Source organism: Lutjanus erythropterus, chromosome 9 (assembly GCF_056507025.1).
Source record: "Lutjanus erythropterus isolate fLutEry1 chromosome 9, fLutEry1.hap2, whole genome shotgun sequence".
Classification (NCBI taxonomy): domain Eukaryota; kingdom Metazoa; phylum Chordata; class Actinopteri; order Lutjaniformes; family Lutjanidae; genus Lutjanus; species Lutjanus erythropterus.
This window is the reverse complement of record NC_139325.1, coordinates 4,073,912-4,090,807: the sequence shown is the minus strand read 5'-3', so window position 1 is coordinate 4,090,807 and position 16,896 is coordinate 4,073,912. Positions and strand designations below refer to the sequence as shown.

The window sequence follows — 16,896 nt, the reverse complement described above, 5'->3', positions numbered from 1 at the left end:
GAGGGACATGAACTGTGGCCTCCTGGGTGAGCCAACTGTCAACCCTAAACTGAAGGCAAGAATGTACATATGCATATTTATGTCACCCAGATATTTATTATTTATTCCTAAACTTTTATTTATCTTTCTACATTCTGTCTTTTCTTTTTATGTATCCAGGTTGCCGTCTCTTTTTAACCTTATATCTTTTCATACTGTTTTTAATTTTTATGTACAAAGGTTCTAACTATATTCAAGGAAAGTTTTTAAAAAAGTCTTTTTATACCTACTAGATCTTCTTGCACCCGTGCCTCTGTAGCACCTCTTAAAAGTGTCGCTTTCTTAACCAAACCAACCTCCTAAACATGCAGAGAGTACTTCAGGGCCTTCTGTAAATACGACAGCTGGCTGATGAGGAGTTGGCGACTGAAAAAGTTTTCTAAAGTATATAGAGGATGATAAATGAGTGTTGAAGTCATGATTAATTAATCATATCTGTCTACAATTGCTTTACTTTGGATAAAACTTGGATTCACTGAATATGTCAGGAGCTCTCACTTTCAGCTTCACTTCATTATCATATTTGTCAACTGGATTTTATACATGAAAATTTAAAAGCAAGAAGCCAAACATTCCTGAGAGGACTATCCATGTCATGTACATTTTATCTATAGCTTGTGTCCCAACCAAAAAGCTGTTTAAACATAAAACATGCTTCATCATCCAGGTACAGGGATCCTGAGTCACATGTTCTTTTGCTCCTGTCCAGTGGCTCCCTGTGACTTGGACAAAAATAAGTTTTTTATCTTACATTTTCCAGTTGTAAAAATGGGTGGTTCATCTCCTTTTATTTTAAATTTGGTTGGTGGCTAGTCTCATGCCTCCCTAGGTCAACTATGCCGAATCCAAAAAACAGAAGATCTCAAATGAAAATAGATAATTTACTTGGTACGACTCCAGATGGACTTGTCTTTTATTTTCTTTTTCAGCCAGAAGGTTGCTGACCTCTGTCCTAGTCCCACTAACATGTTCTTTACCCAGGATATATTCTTGGTTACCTTTCATACACTTTCGTATGTGTTTCAGTAAAGTTTAATTTAAAAAAAAAAAGAAATCTAGAGGAGGGTTCAAATGTAACCGACTCCCTCCAGCACCCGCCTCTGCACCTCCAGACCAGTCAGTCAGTGTAAGAAGTGAACTCGAGCATCTGAGTCATGAAAACTGTGAAAAATACCCCTGAGATGATTTAATTAAAGGCCTGTTTGAAGGCCTATAATTATAACCATTAGGATGTGATGTGGGTAATATGTAATTTAAGTCCTGCTGCAGCTTGGTCAAATAGCAGGTTTGATATTAACAGGCGTGATCGCTGCGGCATTATAACTAACTACTGACATGTCTGTGACAAACCCTGCAGGATTATATATTTTGTTATTGTGCTGCAGCTTCTTTAAGTTCATCCATCACTGTGTCAAGATTTTTCAAAATTATAGTCATTAGCTCAACACTGCTGAAGAAAACAAGTGAAGATGTAGTGCAGTGAAGAAGAAGTGTGACAGTGACGGTTCTGATGTGTTGGCTCGACTCCAGCGTGTGAGATTTGAAATAAAAACAAAGTGATGTTCAGTGCTGACTCCAGAGTTTAATTCATGGGTGATCATCTTAACATCAGATGTTTTATACATGTTCACCCAGTATCAGGCGACAGGATGTAACTGAACAAGTTATTTTTTTTGTTTTGTTGTTGTTTTATTTGCTTAAATTCAGTTTTCACAACACAGTTTCAATATGCAAAAAAAGAGGTGAGGACTCGAGTCACATGGCTTGGACTAGAGTCAGACTTGGACGACAAAATCAAATAAAAAAGACTCACAACTCCACTTGGACTTTAACACCAGTAACTTGTTACTGAGCTCAAACTTAAGCCTTTTGACTTGAAACATTCCTCCGAGCCCAGAGATTAAAAAGCATGCAAAAAGTATGAATCCACAAATCACTTAATTTCCTGAATCAGCTGAAGTTAACACTATTCATTCTCAGCAAGTCGACACTTCATTCCCCAGAATCCACTTTGTTTGGTCTATAAAGTGTCCAAAAATAGTGATATTCAGTTTAATATTATGTAAAACATAGTGCTGCTGAAGCTGCTTATTTTCTGTGTCGCTACACTGGATAAGATCGCGAAAATAAGGATTAGATATTTCTGAATTTTTGATAGTGTCTATGTCTGGAAAAAAAAAACATTTGAACTTGTGCTGATGTGAGATTGTGAGACATGCTGAGGACTGAGCAGTTTGTTTTGCGTTTAAAGGGATAGTTCACATGCACTGACCTGTGTTAGTGTGTGTGTGTGTGTGTGTGTGTGTGTGTGTGTGTGTGTGTGTTGTGATGCTGTGCATGCAAAAGTGAATGGCATATTGAGCAGCACTGAGCAGTATGGAGACACTCTGATACTCTGATAGGTCAGGACTGCAGATATCTTCACTTCTTACATGTTTTGGGGACTTTTACCTTCAGTAAGTGATGCACATGATCACTCAGACTGAGGTCAGGTGGTTGACTCAGTACTTTATACTTATTATCATATTTCAAATGAGATCAAGGCAAAACAACCGAAAACCCACCACTGTCTGATCTAACACACTGGGTCTAAGTAAGCTGGTGTCATTGCGTCTGTCAGTGTGTGCCGTGATGTTTCAGCTCTGTCACCACCAGCTGTACTGCTGTACCCCCCATCTCCCCCCACCCCTTCCTCTGATGTCCTCATAAAGACTTTGACATTCACACCCAGGCACAGACACCACCTCCACTCAGCGCTCCCTCTCCTCACTTCAAAGGCCACTGAACCTTTCCATCAATAATGCAGACTGATTCCTGCTCTGTGGAGCAGATTGAGATCCGCTCACTCACATGTCCCCTCATTCCCCCCCAGATCAACCCCCCTGTAACACTCCCGCAACCTTTCCTCCTCTCTCATCACTCATCCAGCCCACCCCTGTCTGCAGAGGACTCACCCGTCCTCTTACGATCCAGCTTGATGTAACACTAATGCATCAGACAGTCGACAAACTCTCCTCAAAGTCTCCATTTCCTCCTCCTTCCCCTGCTTCACCTCTGTGGAGTGAGTGTTATTTTTGGTATCTGCCCTTGACAATCGTCCACAGACCCCTTCTTGCTGTCTGGGCATGTTGGTGGTGGAGCAGTGGCAGGTATTCACAGAAAGAAAACCCACACAGATATGGAATAAGTATGCAAAAACAGAGGAAGACTGCACTCAGGAGGTGACAGTATACTGACCACTGAGCCATGAGGCCACACAGAAGCAATGCAGGAGAACTTTCAGCAGGTTTTAAAGTGTCAACATGAACAATATAAAGTGAAGTGCAGTCAGATCAAGATCCTCTGTAGCTGTGAAGTTTTGTCATTTTGTTTCTTGGTTGTCCTGCAGGATAATCAGTCTCTCCAGGATTTCACAGGCTTTTTTGGGGATTGTTGCAGCCTAAAATGCCTGATTGCACGGCAGCTTTTCTAAAAAACCTGTGCACGTTGCAGTATTTTTAGGTGTTTTTTGCAATGCAGTTGCGTGAGCACATGACAAGTTGCAAATTTTGTTCTGGTAAAAATAAAATCACATTTTGTTCTGAGTCTTCTGAGCAAAATGACAAAAATTCTAACAAAATCTGTTTTATTTGTAAATGAAGAATTGAAACTGGGGGATATTTCACAAAGAAGCAACATCTTTTTGGAGCTCAAACTCAATCAAGCACAAAATTATAGAATTTGTAATATATTTAAGTGTACAAAACATTGATAAACATCAATGACAAACCTTGTGTTCTTTGCAGTGCCTGTGACAAAATAAAAATACAGGAAAAATACTAAAAACATTGAGCCGGTTCATTGAAACATACATGTATGATGTTTGCTCGGGGAACTGCTTTGATTGGTGGAACTGCAGGAAGCTATGATGATTGGTCAAGGGGCACTGATTGAAAAAAAACTTGCAAGGTTGTGCAGAATTCACAGCGACTGGTTGAATTTGTGTTACTTGTTGTGATAGCAACTTTGAAACTTGCTGGATGTTGATGCACAACTGTTAGAAACTGATGCCAGCATGGATGGAAGAACTGATCGACTTGGAGGCATCTGATTCCAGTGAGTTAGACCATTTGTCACGGTTCTCGTCTGGAACCAGTTCTTGATTACCACCCCTGTCAGTCACTCCCTATACTACAATGTGCCTGCCAAATTCTGAGTTTAAAAAAAAAGAAGGTCTGCAGCTTCAGGAAAGACATAGACAGAAACAAGCAAATTAAGGAAATGGCTTTACCACTATACACATATACACATAGCATAAAAATGTGTATGTGCAAAGTCTATCTGTGCAGGCATTTAAAATCAGTTAAACTTCCAGGACTTAAAGGATCTGCTGCTAACATCTTGGTGACAGATACCACAGCACATCTTCAGGGGTCTAGTGGAGTCCATGCCTCGACAGGTCAGGGCTGTTTTGGCAGCAACAGGGGAACCAACACAATATTAGACAGGTGGTCATAATGTTATCCCTGATCAATGTATTACATGTGGGAGGAAAGGGGAGGACAGGTTGTGTCAAAGAACATGCTATCTTATGTTTTATTTATTTAACTTACATGTCAGCTGCTCAAAACAACACACAATCAAAAACATGCTGCATTTGGATTAACTCTTGGGAGAAATGTTCTACATCAAAGGAAAACACTGTTGAAGCAACAGAAGCATTGTATAATCTCCCATATAATCTCAATTTTATCTTTTGCCATCAGCGGCTTATTATCATATATTATCATGTCCTTAGATGCACTAGTAGTCAAGAGCTTTGATAACAGAAACCAGTGGTAATAACTTCTGTCACTAATGCAGTCATGTTGCCTGCTTCACTAGTTGCCTTTACGTTAGCATAAGATAAGATAAGATAAGATAAGATAAGATAAGATAAGATAAGATAAGATAAGATATTCCTTTATTAGTCTCATGACAAGGAAATTAACAGCAGCAAAGTGAAGAGCAAAAATATAAAGAAGCATCAATAAAAAAATGTAAAAAATAAAATATAGACAAATAGCAAGAGGAAATATACAAATATACAGTTTTAACAGAGGAAATCTAAAAATAAAAATAGGAACAGTATAAACAATATAAGGAGACTTGGCAGTTGAATTTCCATCATTGCACAGAGGGAATACTTCTGTTGCACACAGATTGATGTTAATACACCTGATTGAAGTATTGAATCTTGCACGTTGAAGATTAGCCTGTGTCAGGTATGTTGTTGTGTGTTTGAATAATTAATCATAGTCTCTCAGAACCTTTTGAAAGGTGTTCAGTGTCTGGGTTTGCAGATTTTCTTGACTGTTTTTATTGAAGTCCCACTGAGGTCAGGCTTGTGGTGCTTTACTGCCCTCTAGTGGCACTGTTTTGTTGTTACATCAACTATGACTGACATTTGAGTCAGTTAACAGGCCAACATAAGATAAACAAGACTGTGACCTTTTGAAAATTTCCTCTGCTTTCCATTAAATTTCCGTTCAGTCATGCCACATCATTTCTGGCTTATTCGCGCCTGTGGTCCAGATCCTCCGTCATGGAAATACTCTGTGATTCCCCCAAACTTTGATTTCATTTTCTGTTTCTTTGTCTCTCGGGGAGAGGCACCTGAAACAAATTTATACCCAGCCAGTGTTTGCATGCACTGTGCTCTTAAGTTGCAGTTCCCTGAGCAGTTACGCTGTACTGTACTGCAGCAGAGCGTGCTGCAGATCAGAGACAACGGGCCAATCTGGAAACTATTATGCTGCTTAGCTGTGATGGATCATGTGGAAGGCATGTCCGCTGCCCTGGGTTCTGTCATCATAAACCCCGGCTGCATGCGTGAGAACTCAGCCAGCCTCTCCATAAAAGATGCACTAATCATGACTATTGCACAAGCAGTGGAATGTCTTCATGCTGGAACTTCAAGTTTGTCATGCAGCCAATCACAGTGCTCAGTCTCTCTGTTAGCCTACAAGTTCTGTAGTTCTCTGCTTTGAACTTGTGATTAATTGATGTGGTGATGTACTTGATTAATTATTTTGTCTCCCTCCTCTGTTCTATCATTGTCATTTATTTATGATCGCTCTGCTGTGATCTTATGTTAACTACCCGGATATGTTTGTCCACTAAACCAGATTGACACAATGAGGATTGGAAACTGGACTTTAAATAAGAACTGGAGTCTGTCTCCACCTCTCCACCCCATTAATTTTTTGTTTGATTTATTTCAGGTCCTTGGCACCCCATCTGAGGATACCTGGCCTGGTGTTAACTCTCTGCCTCACTTCAAACCAGGTGAGAAATTTTATAGTGACCTTTCACATGCAATGACTCTTATTCATGCTGTAAATCCTGACTAATGTATTTAACCTTCACTAAACTGAACATACTTAAAGTTGTTCAGTACTTTTTTAACCCTTTAGATCATTGGTTCTCTGGGGGTCAAAGCCCGCCTTAGTGGGGGTCACCAGAAATCACAGGGCGTCCCCAAGACTTTGTTTGCTCTGAGGTCCTCAAAATCAGATTTGCACATGTTAACTAAAATCACAATTTCAGGGTTCCTAGATCTTTTCTAAATCAAACTGTAGCACTTTTCAGCCAGGTGCATTTTCAAGCTTTTCCAGCAACATACAGCTGTGGTTAAAAGACATTTTCATATACTAACAATTATTTCACCTCTTCATCCATTCATTAAATTAGATGTTATTGTGCCGCTGTCAACCAAAATTATGATTTGTGACAGAAAGTTTCACGTTTCAAAATGTGTCACATGTCTGTAAGTAGACTTGGCTTCCTTTAAGGGTCACACATTAGTGCATTTTCCTTAACCAATATTTGAAAAAGCTAGCAATTGATTAACTGATGAATCATTGATAATTACTAAGTTATAAAACATGTTTTTTTTATCATTTTTTTCTTGTTTTAAGTTTAATTTTAAGTTTCCTTATCCATGAATGTCTCTGCCAAACAAAATAAAGTCAAATGTTAGTTATGATTTTGATGACTATTGATTAATTATCAGTTAATCCACTTTTAATCAGTTAACTTCATATTTGGGGAGAGGGTGTCAACATTGATACAAATAGGGGGCTCCAAGGAAAAAAGGTTGGGAACTCCTGCTTTAGATCACATCTAATGCCTTATATTGTGCATCTATCTAAAAATATAGTCAATTAATAAACAAATTCATTTGCATTCTTATATTAAAATCCCATCATGTTTTCTCCCTGCAAAGTACGACGTGCTTACAAAAGCTTGAAACAACAAATTTTAGCCAATAAAAATCACAATATCCACCCATGAATTAATCTAGAGTTTCTAATGGCACTGAGCTAAGGTTCATTAGTTAGCTAACCACAGCATGGTACTTCATATGCCAAATCAAATTCCTTCCAATGTCATGTCCCGCCTGCCTTTCCTGTTTCACTGAGTTTCTTCTGAATGAAATGTGCTCTATAAATAAAGGCGCCTTCCCTTGCCTTGCCTAAAGGGTTAGCATGAAGCCTTTTTTTTTAGTGAACATTATACTGAATAGTTCATATAAAAGTCAAAATTCTGCATGGAGCCTATTTTTACTCAACACTTTACATTGTACTACATGATAAAGTGTTGTCATTTATGCTAACACTTTAGCATACACAATGTTGAATACCACTACCACCAAGCTTTATGCTAACAGTTTAGCATACACAATGTTGAATAACACCAGGCTTGAGGCTAATACTTTAGCCCACACAGGGTTGAATACCACCAGGCTTACACTTTAGCATACATAATGTTAGCATACATAATGTTGAATACCACCAGGGTTTATGCTAACGCTTTAGCATACACAATGTTGAATAACACCAGGCTTGAGGCTAATACCTTAGCCCACACAGGGTTGAATACCACCAGGGTTTATGCTAACGCTTTAGCATACACAATGTTGAATAACACCAGGCTTGAGGCTAATACCTTAGCCCACACAGGGTTGAATACCACCAGACTTTATGCTAACATTTTAGCATACACAATGTTGAATGCCACTAGGTTTTATGCTAATACTTCAGCATTTACAGTTATTGAATAAAGCTGCAAAATCTACTCAACCTGTTTGCTAGCATGTTAACATTGGGTACCAGAGCCAATCATCTGCCAGGGTCACATTTGATTATATACTCAGTACTTCAAACCTGACCATCAAAATGAACCATAGGGACAGTGTAGAGCTCACTGTACTCCATTAATGCAGCCAGAGCATCAGCATCAGCAGCAGCAGCAGCAGCAGGAGGAGGAGGAGGAGGAGGAGGAGGTGAGGGGGTGACAGCTCTGCCAGGGCAGCCGTGCCCTCTGGGAGCTCATTAGGGCTTTTTAGAGGGAACATGAATAGAGGGACTGCAGATTAGTGTTAGCTTATGGAGGGAAGAAGAGCTGGAGTGGAGGAGAGGGGACAGGCGAAGATGGACATAAAGAGGGGTAGAGTGATGGTGCAGGGCAGCGAGGCATCACAGAGCCGTGTGACCCGGCCGCCGTATCTCCAGTGGCCAATTAGGGACCAACTGGGGTGACTCCCATGGTCACATGCACACACACAACACATACAAATGTAATCTCTCATCCTGTGGCCATGGCGACAGTTGGCTCTTGTTTGCCTCACACACACTGTGTGGAACAGCTGTGCAGCTGTCTGAGCCACAGACACACACACACACACACACACACACACACACACACACACACACACACACACACACACACACACACACACACACACACACACAGCCTGGGTCTAGCCTCCCAGCATTGCATCTGTGATGTGTGCAGATCTGATGATATTATGGCTGCACTTTGAACAAACACAGGAAGAGTGAGATGTTACCAGAGATGATCTGTAAATCTTAACCACATGGTGGTGCTCATAAAGCATCTGAGAGCCTCACAACGACAACAGAGAAAAAAACATTCAATTTAACTGAATTATGATCTGATCAGAGCTACAGCTATTAATCATTATGAGTCATTCTTTGATTGCAGCTTCTCAAACATGAATATTTTCTGGTTTCTTTACTCCTCTGTGACAATAAACTGAATATCTTTGGGTTGTGGACAAAAAAAAAAACAACACACACACATTTGAGGATGTCATATTGGGTTTTGGAAAATAATGATCAACATTTTTCACCATTTTCTGACATTTTACAAACCAAACAGCTGATCAGTTAATGGAGAAAATAACTGACAGATTAATCAGGAATGAAAGTAATCATTAGTTACGGCTCTAGATCTGATGTTAATGCACATAAATGCTCCTGTGTTGTTTGAGTTAAGGCCCAACCAGTACTGGAATTATTTAAATATATTTAAAATCCCAAATAACTTAAGGACACTAAAGCATTAAACTTTCACTGGCATTTTTCATAACTCTAAATTACAATAAATTAAAAATACCAACAGAGCAAATTGAATTAAGAAAAGAGATCAAATGTACTTAAAATGAGAAGTGAATAGAAATAAATAAAAACATCAGATGACATACTGATAGTTTGAATGACCAATTTCAAACTAGATTTTAAAAAACAAACAAAAAAGCTTGGCAACAATTTCTATGAAGCGTTATACACATTCATAATACTTTATGGTGCATTATAAATCTTTCTCTACATGTCTTTATAGATGACTTAAGTTCTTGTGGTTATTATAGGCTGTGTAGCCCAGGATTCAGTTTCTTTTTTTAAACACTGTGGGGACTTTGGCATGGAGGTATAAAGCATTATAATACTTTACAAACCTTGTATAACAGCAGCACAAGTTTGGAGTAAGGATATTAATGATTTATTGATTAATCAGAATCAAGAATTCAACCAATTAAAACTACCCATGAATATTTAATCAATAGTCTAGAGACATTTGTTGAATAAGGAAACTAAAACTTAAAATCTGGAAAAAAAAATCACACAACAAAACTGCAAAATTGCAAAAAAGTTAATAGCAAAGAAAATGCAAAAAACATGTTATGTGTCTTATACATTATTAATTATTAATCGATTGTTAGCATTTTCAATTATCCTAAAAGAAGAAGACTTGGAGAGATGCAAAAAACTTTTACTTAAGTATTGCTCTACCACCAGTACTTTTACTTGTAACGGAGTAATATTTTAGTAATGTAATGGTACTTGTACTTGAGTACAGAGTTTCAGTGCTCCACCACTGCTCATTAGTGAGTAAATATATATAACATATTTATATACAAATAAAAGTTCCTGTCAAACTGAATATTAATCTGAGGAGTTCACTGGATGGATATTATTCTCTGTTTATTTAAACAATTTGTTGAATCCAAGCTGAGTTCTTTAAAATATTCCAGAAGCCTGATATTGATTAAAGGAGAGGACAGTTTTGACCACAGCACTGCAGAGGCTGCAGTGAGCAGCAGATGGCAGTGTTGCCTCAGTGTGGAAACCCTCCCTGCGATCGAGGAGAAGTTTCCACGGCACTGATCTCCCCTGAGCCGAGCCGACACACAGTGTGTGTATCACTCCTCTGCTCAGGGTTCATCACGGTTTCACTCTTATGTCCGTACGGATCAAACTTTCCGTCAGAGTTCTCTCGCCCCAGCCTTTTGCAGTACATCATTTTTCTTGGAAGTTTGGGTTTCAGACACGACACTGTGGCTTGACCTCAGAGTGGAGGCGCCACTTATTTTTTGCATTTTTGTGGTTATGAAAAGATTCCACAGATACCTCCTCATTTCCAGTCATATCTCGCTTTAGCTCTCCCCCGCCACAGTCTGACTTATTGATATCTCAGGTCAGACTTTTGCACCACATTCCAAGCTAGATCACCTTATCTATAAACCAAATCTTTATTATGACCCTCGTTTCCCTCAGTCATCATTCATGTTTCATGGTTATTATGTAATACTGTTTTGTAACTAAATAGACGATGCATCCAGATCGTATCCAGGTAAATTTGAAGCCATAATACGAAACATTTTCCCTAAAAAATGTCGAGACTCTGAAACATGATCCCTTTTATTCATGAATTATGATCCACTAGAAGTATGTGGTGGTGTCTGTATATGCAGAGATCCTGCCCTCTGCCTGTATTTCTCATTATTTTGCTGCTTGGAACTCTTTACCAACCCACAACTATGGCATTTGACATCCTGGAAATGAGACTCAGCAATCAGCTGTCTTTCTGGTGCGTTTAGGACAGCTCAGAGTAATGCAACGGATTCTACCTTTAGGGGAAAACAATTAATTACATGTAAGAGACAGAATTAGAGCAAATGATGTTCATATATATGAATTAGATGAAAAGTTGGAAACAGCTAAAGAGTTTCGCTGTGCATGCAGTACGAGCATAGACTAGAACCAGATTGAAGAAAACAGTAAATGGCAACTAAAAGTCAGTATACTGCCTTAAAATTATAGTTTGCTTGTTTGAAGTGGGGTTCATGGGCCCTCAGTTTGGAGAAGCAGCAGGAGTATCACTGCAGGAAGCTCAGCAATGTACTGCTGTGGACGGAGTCCTGACGGGGTCATATTTTCGCCGGTGTCTGATTTTTTTCTGATGGGAAACCACCATTTTATTAGTTAAATATCGCTCTCTCCAAAGCCACCAGACTCAGTTGGCAAAAACAGTGATTTTACTCCACAGAACAGAGGAGTTGCTGGTATATCACTGCCTTGATTGTTAGTTTTGTTTGTGCTGTTGTGCGACTTTTGTGTTCTGAAAGGTTAGTCTCGTTTCACTGAAGTCACATAGTAACACAAACTAGGTGATTGATGGAGGCAGCGGTAGACCAGCAACACTCCTGTGTTCTGTGAGGTGAAACTGTTGATTTTGCCAAAGGAGTTTGGTTGGTTTGGAGGGAGCTGTATTTTGCTCATGTAACGGCTGTGTGACAGCAAAGTAAAGCAGTGAAAATATAGTAATATATAATACAATATAGCATAGAGTCAAACTGATATTGATTTTTAGGTGTCTAAAACACACTTTGCTGCTGACCCCTTCACAGCAGTATGTTGCTTAGCTTCTTACACCGGTACTCATGCTGCTTCTCCAAACCTCATGTCGACCACCATCTACTGCAGGTAATACACTGACTATAGATCAGTACCTCATACACCCATACTTCAAAACATCCAAACTATACTTTTAATACCTTCAAAAGGAGTGAGATTCGAAGGTTTTTAACCCTTCAAAGTAGTTTTTCAAGCTCAGTTTGAACATGTGGTGACAGTGTTTATAGATAAGTAATGTACATTACAGCCCCCCTGTCCCCCCATTAATGAAATCGGACAAACTAAGTCAAGAGGCTTTATGGTTGAGGGAGAGGCATCCATATATATGTTTTCTGTTAAAGCTAGGAACTTTACTATTTTGTTGATTGCCCCCTGTGGACAAAGGCAGTAGTGTTTCTACCTCCATGACAGGGGCAGCGTTATGGGTGGGCCTAATGAGCCTGGGCCCACCCACTTGTGCATCTGGCTCATCTTAAATGACTGGGAGAACATATATTTTCTTAACTTTTATTTTTAATTATTAAAATCATCATTTTAATACACCCTTATGACAAAAAAGTTTCCATTTGCAAAAAAGACAACATTTATTTGGCAGTTGTCACATGTGAGGTCTGGACCAATCACAACGGGCTTTTATTCGTCGCCTCAGACATGTTACGCTCACACATGCACGTCACGCTATGGTGGTCGTTCAGCAGAAAATGGCTGGTGTAATGAAAAAAGCATATCATTGTCTTATTTTATACCTGCAAATGCATTTTTCATTGAAACTAGAACTTTTATAAAATGTAGACAATACAGGAGGTAGAGCTGAATATTACTGCCTGACTTGATTGTCTTCTGCAGCACACTACGCTCTCTCTCCTGTTAAAAGTCATTGTAGCTCACCCACTATCCAGATTGCTCCGTTTCTGCCTCTCCCTGCAGATCAAATGAAAATGCATTAAAATGAATTAAAATGTCACTTTTCTTAATGAATTTATGTTTTAATCTACTTTATTCATAGGGAAAACATGGATAAGGAAATATCCTGTGCCACTTGAAATAAATACAACCTGCCGCGGTGAAATAATAAGTTATCTCTGCACTGAAACTGTTTTTTAAAAAGATTTTAGAAGTGTCATAATCAGCTGGAAGTGCTAGTCACCCTTCACAGCATGATGCCAGTCATTTTTGTTTAAGTGAGACTAGAAGTTGGAATCACTTTTGTAATTAAAAGGCCCACCCAAAGTTATCCTGGCACCTGTGTCTGCTCCACAACCACAAAATATAACGTCAAAAAATAAAATGACCTAAATAAAAACCTCCTCCTGCTTCTTTTTGACTAGCTAACATACAACTTGGTGAAGCTTTTCCTGAGAAAATGTAAACACAGGCTCATTTAATATGATTCTGAGGAGAATCTGACCAGGTGGAGGCCATTATAATAGCAGATCTCCTCACAGATGATCTTGTTCATTTTGATTTGATTTAGCACATATTAAAAAAAACATAAACAAAACAATATCAAGAATATGCAAGGGAGACTAAAAGCCTACAAGGCTTGTCATTGGCTGTCCTTCAGTTATAAATTAAAGCAAACCCAAGAGGAAGAATGAATCATCAGTAATAAATTGAACTGAATTGTTTCATAACCAAGTAAAAACTTCTTATAGTAGCTTTAAAATCAGATTTTGATCTTTAATTTGTTGTGTGTTCCACCTGGAACTGTTTTAATTTGAAAGCACAAGGAGCTGGAATATAGACAGAAGTCAGGATGCTGCTCAGTGACCTTGAACGCAGCAAACATTTTGATTTGTTAGCATTAAAAACAAGTTCAGATTTGTCATTTCCCTCTGCCTGTTTCTGGGTCCTCTGGCTGGCGGCCTTCACCTCTGGAAGCTGCGGCCAGTTCAGGCCAGCCCGGGCCCTGAACCGGGAGACCGGCCCCACCGTGGGCTGCCTGGCAGGCCGAAGGCCGGAGCTGAAAGACAGTTGGACGGTTGGCCGCAGGATTAGCCTGGCAGTGTGGGAGGTGGGCTAGCTTGCTGGGTGGCTGGCTAGCCTGTGTGGTAGCCGCTCGGTTGGCAGCTCGGCCCGACTGTGTGTCCACATGGCAGTTCTGGCAGAGATTAAGAGAGCAGTGTGGAGCCTCACACACTCCCAGCATAACAAACATAGCTGTGGAAATATGGAGAGACTGTCTCACCAAACTCCACTCAAAATTCTGACAATTTAATGTGGTCTGGCTTTGGAGCTGAAGCACATTGCTCATGCAGTATTACTCAACAGCATTTCTGAAATTATATGAGCCACTCCTTAATTTGGCAAACTCATACACAAAACAACACACGCTGCAGTGAAATCTGAATCGGTTTGCCTGTTGAGCCATCGTCATCTTTAAAAAATCTCTAAAGTGTGGTTAACACAGCCAGCCCACTTTTTAATTAGGCAAAGCAGGAAAAGCACAGGTGTAATTAATTACATTAATTATGCTTACATTCCTTTAACATGATCCAGCACACTTGCATGGCTCAGAAGCTTAAATTAAACAGCACATTGTTAATGTTATTAGTTCCACCTGTCCTTTTCCTGCTAGAGCAAGTTAAAATGTCTGCTCTAAAAAGGTACATTGTTATTTTATGCCATAATTATTTATGACAAATCACCATATCATGTTTATTTGAGTTTTGTGACACTTAGACTGATCCTATAGACCATTTTTTGCAGCATCAACATGAATAGTAGGATAAACAGATGTTACTAGTGATACTCTGTAAGGCTTTTGTTCCACTCAGGCTGCTGCTATTGTTCACTGGAAACTGGGCCTTAATTAGTATAACTGATAACAGCTGTGTTTAATGTTTCATATCAGTATGGCTGCTGTGGAAAAGGTGTATTATTTAGATCAGGGTAAGGTTAAAGTCTTGAACAGGATTTCAGAATCAGAGTCAGAAATAATTTATTGATCCCTGGAGGTAGATTGTTAGCATTAGAATTAGCTTTTTTTTTTGTTAGCATTAGCATTAAATGCTCCGCTGCTGAAACGCTTCTGTGGTTGAGTTCACACTATGATATTTTCCACATATTGTGGTGATTTTTTTTTAATGAATAATATAAATACAAGTTTCCTGTAAGATCAGGTTATGGGTGGTACTAGCACATTTTCTTTCCATGTTTATGAAATGTATTATGAATTCTTAAATTAAGTATCCAAACAATGGAAAAGACCTAAATACTGGACAAACAAATGAAGGAGAGGTGGACTGACCCCCTCTGTCATGGCTCACACTGGAAATCCAACATGATGGATGTTTCCATTGTACTCATTTGGGATGGCGCCAGTCCTGATCTGTGACTCTGTGTGTCATCTGTGTGTTCCCTGTGTGTCCTGTGTTGGTGTCTCATATTGTATCATAATTCCATTTCCATACAGTGTCATGTCATGTTATGTCATGTCATGTCATGTCATGTCATGTCATGTCATGTCATGTCAGAGTTTCACTTTTAAGCAAAAATAGTGTTTTCAGTTACTAATGAACTCATATTGTTCTTCTTTTGTAAATGCTTTTAATTTACTCTCTCTTCTTACATATATGTAATTAAATTAAAAGCCTTTGAGGATGTGCTTTTTAAGACACTGTAAGCTTTCAATATGGGGAAGAGTTGAGATTTATTGATGGTGGATTAACAGTAATTAGAGGACAAACAGCCAAATGGAAGCAGCAGAGTATACTCAATGAATGAAAACAGTGTTTATATAAAATAAATCAAGAAACTCAGAGCATCAGTGTGGTGAGAATGACATGACTCTGTAGGTGCCCTGATGGTATGAATGGTGTGGAAAGGAATGCTATGTTGAATTCATCCAGGAAACAGATAAATATGGATGTATAGCAAACAGGATCAACAAAAAAAATATTAGAATGAACTTATGAAACAAAACATAAGCCTGTCTCAAATAATGGCCTGAGTCTTTCTGAACTTGAGATAAAAACTGTCACTATTTGAGATGTTGTAAGATATTAATTTTTGAAGTTAACCGATGCGACATTTAAAGCTGTGATATGTAAAATTTATGTTGAACACGTGTCCTGCATTCTGGTGATTCATGGATTTGTGCCAAATGCATTTCTTTATGTGAGAAAACACGTGACAATTTAAAATAGAATGCAGTAAAATTCAGTGAGCTTCTCAACGAAGCAGTTTGTCAGAATAAAAGTCCTCTGCCACTTTCATGTATTCATCAGCAGGACAATGCACATGTTCTAAATATTAGTGTGTTCTACACCTACAGCCTGTTGCTATAATTTACAAGGAAACATATGTAAGACTGAGGAATCACGTCGTCCTTGAACATGGTGTCTGTGCGTGTCATGTCAAATTGATTTTCATCTGCATAATGAAGATAACTACCATGATCCAATGCCAGTTCACAACATCATAAAACTACATCTTGTTACTGTTTCAACGTGAGAGACCTGTTGTGGCAGAAATTACACACTGCGTTTGATTTCCGGATTTTCTGTAACAGAGTTTGGTTTATGCAGCTGTATGAAGGAGTTTGAAGGTGTTTTATAACAGGTCAGTGTGTGTGTAACTTTAATGTGATGAGGTACATGTACATTAAACAGGTGCTAAGTGTTGTATCAGTAACTGACTTGTTGGTCTGTTGTGTTCTCTTCACAGATCGCTTCACAGTGTACAGCGCTAAGAAGCTCAGACAAGCATGGAATAAGTAAGTGAACTGTTCAAATAAGACTTTTACATTTGTGTGTGTGTGTCTGTGCATATACACAGTGTGTGTAGTGTTGTCACTGGGTGATACACTCGTAGAAATAAAGGTGCTACCTAGAAC

The 16,896-nt window shown here is 38.9% G+C and overlaps 1 protein-coding gene across 3 annotated transcripts in view; it reads left to right on the top strand.

Moving 5' to 3' along the window:
- cdk14 (cyclin dependent kinase 14) overlaps positions 1 to 16,896 on the top strand; it is a 314,716-nt gene that overhangs the window by 212,137 nt on the left and 85,683 nt on the right. For all 3 annotated transcript variants that reach the window (XM_084725970.1, XM_084725971.1, XM_084725972.1), the window contains 2 exons: positions 6,282 to 6,345; positions 16,728 to 16,776. In XM_084725970.1, the coding sequence (XP_084582096.1) occupies positions 6,282 to 6,345; positions 16,728 to 16,776 (113 nt within the window). The remainder of the gene's footprint in view (positions 1 to 6,281; positions 6,346 to 16,727; positions 16,777 to 16,896) is intronic.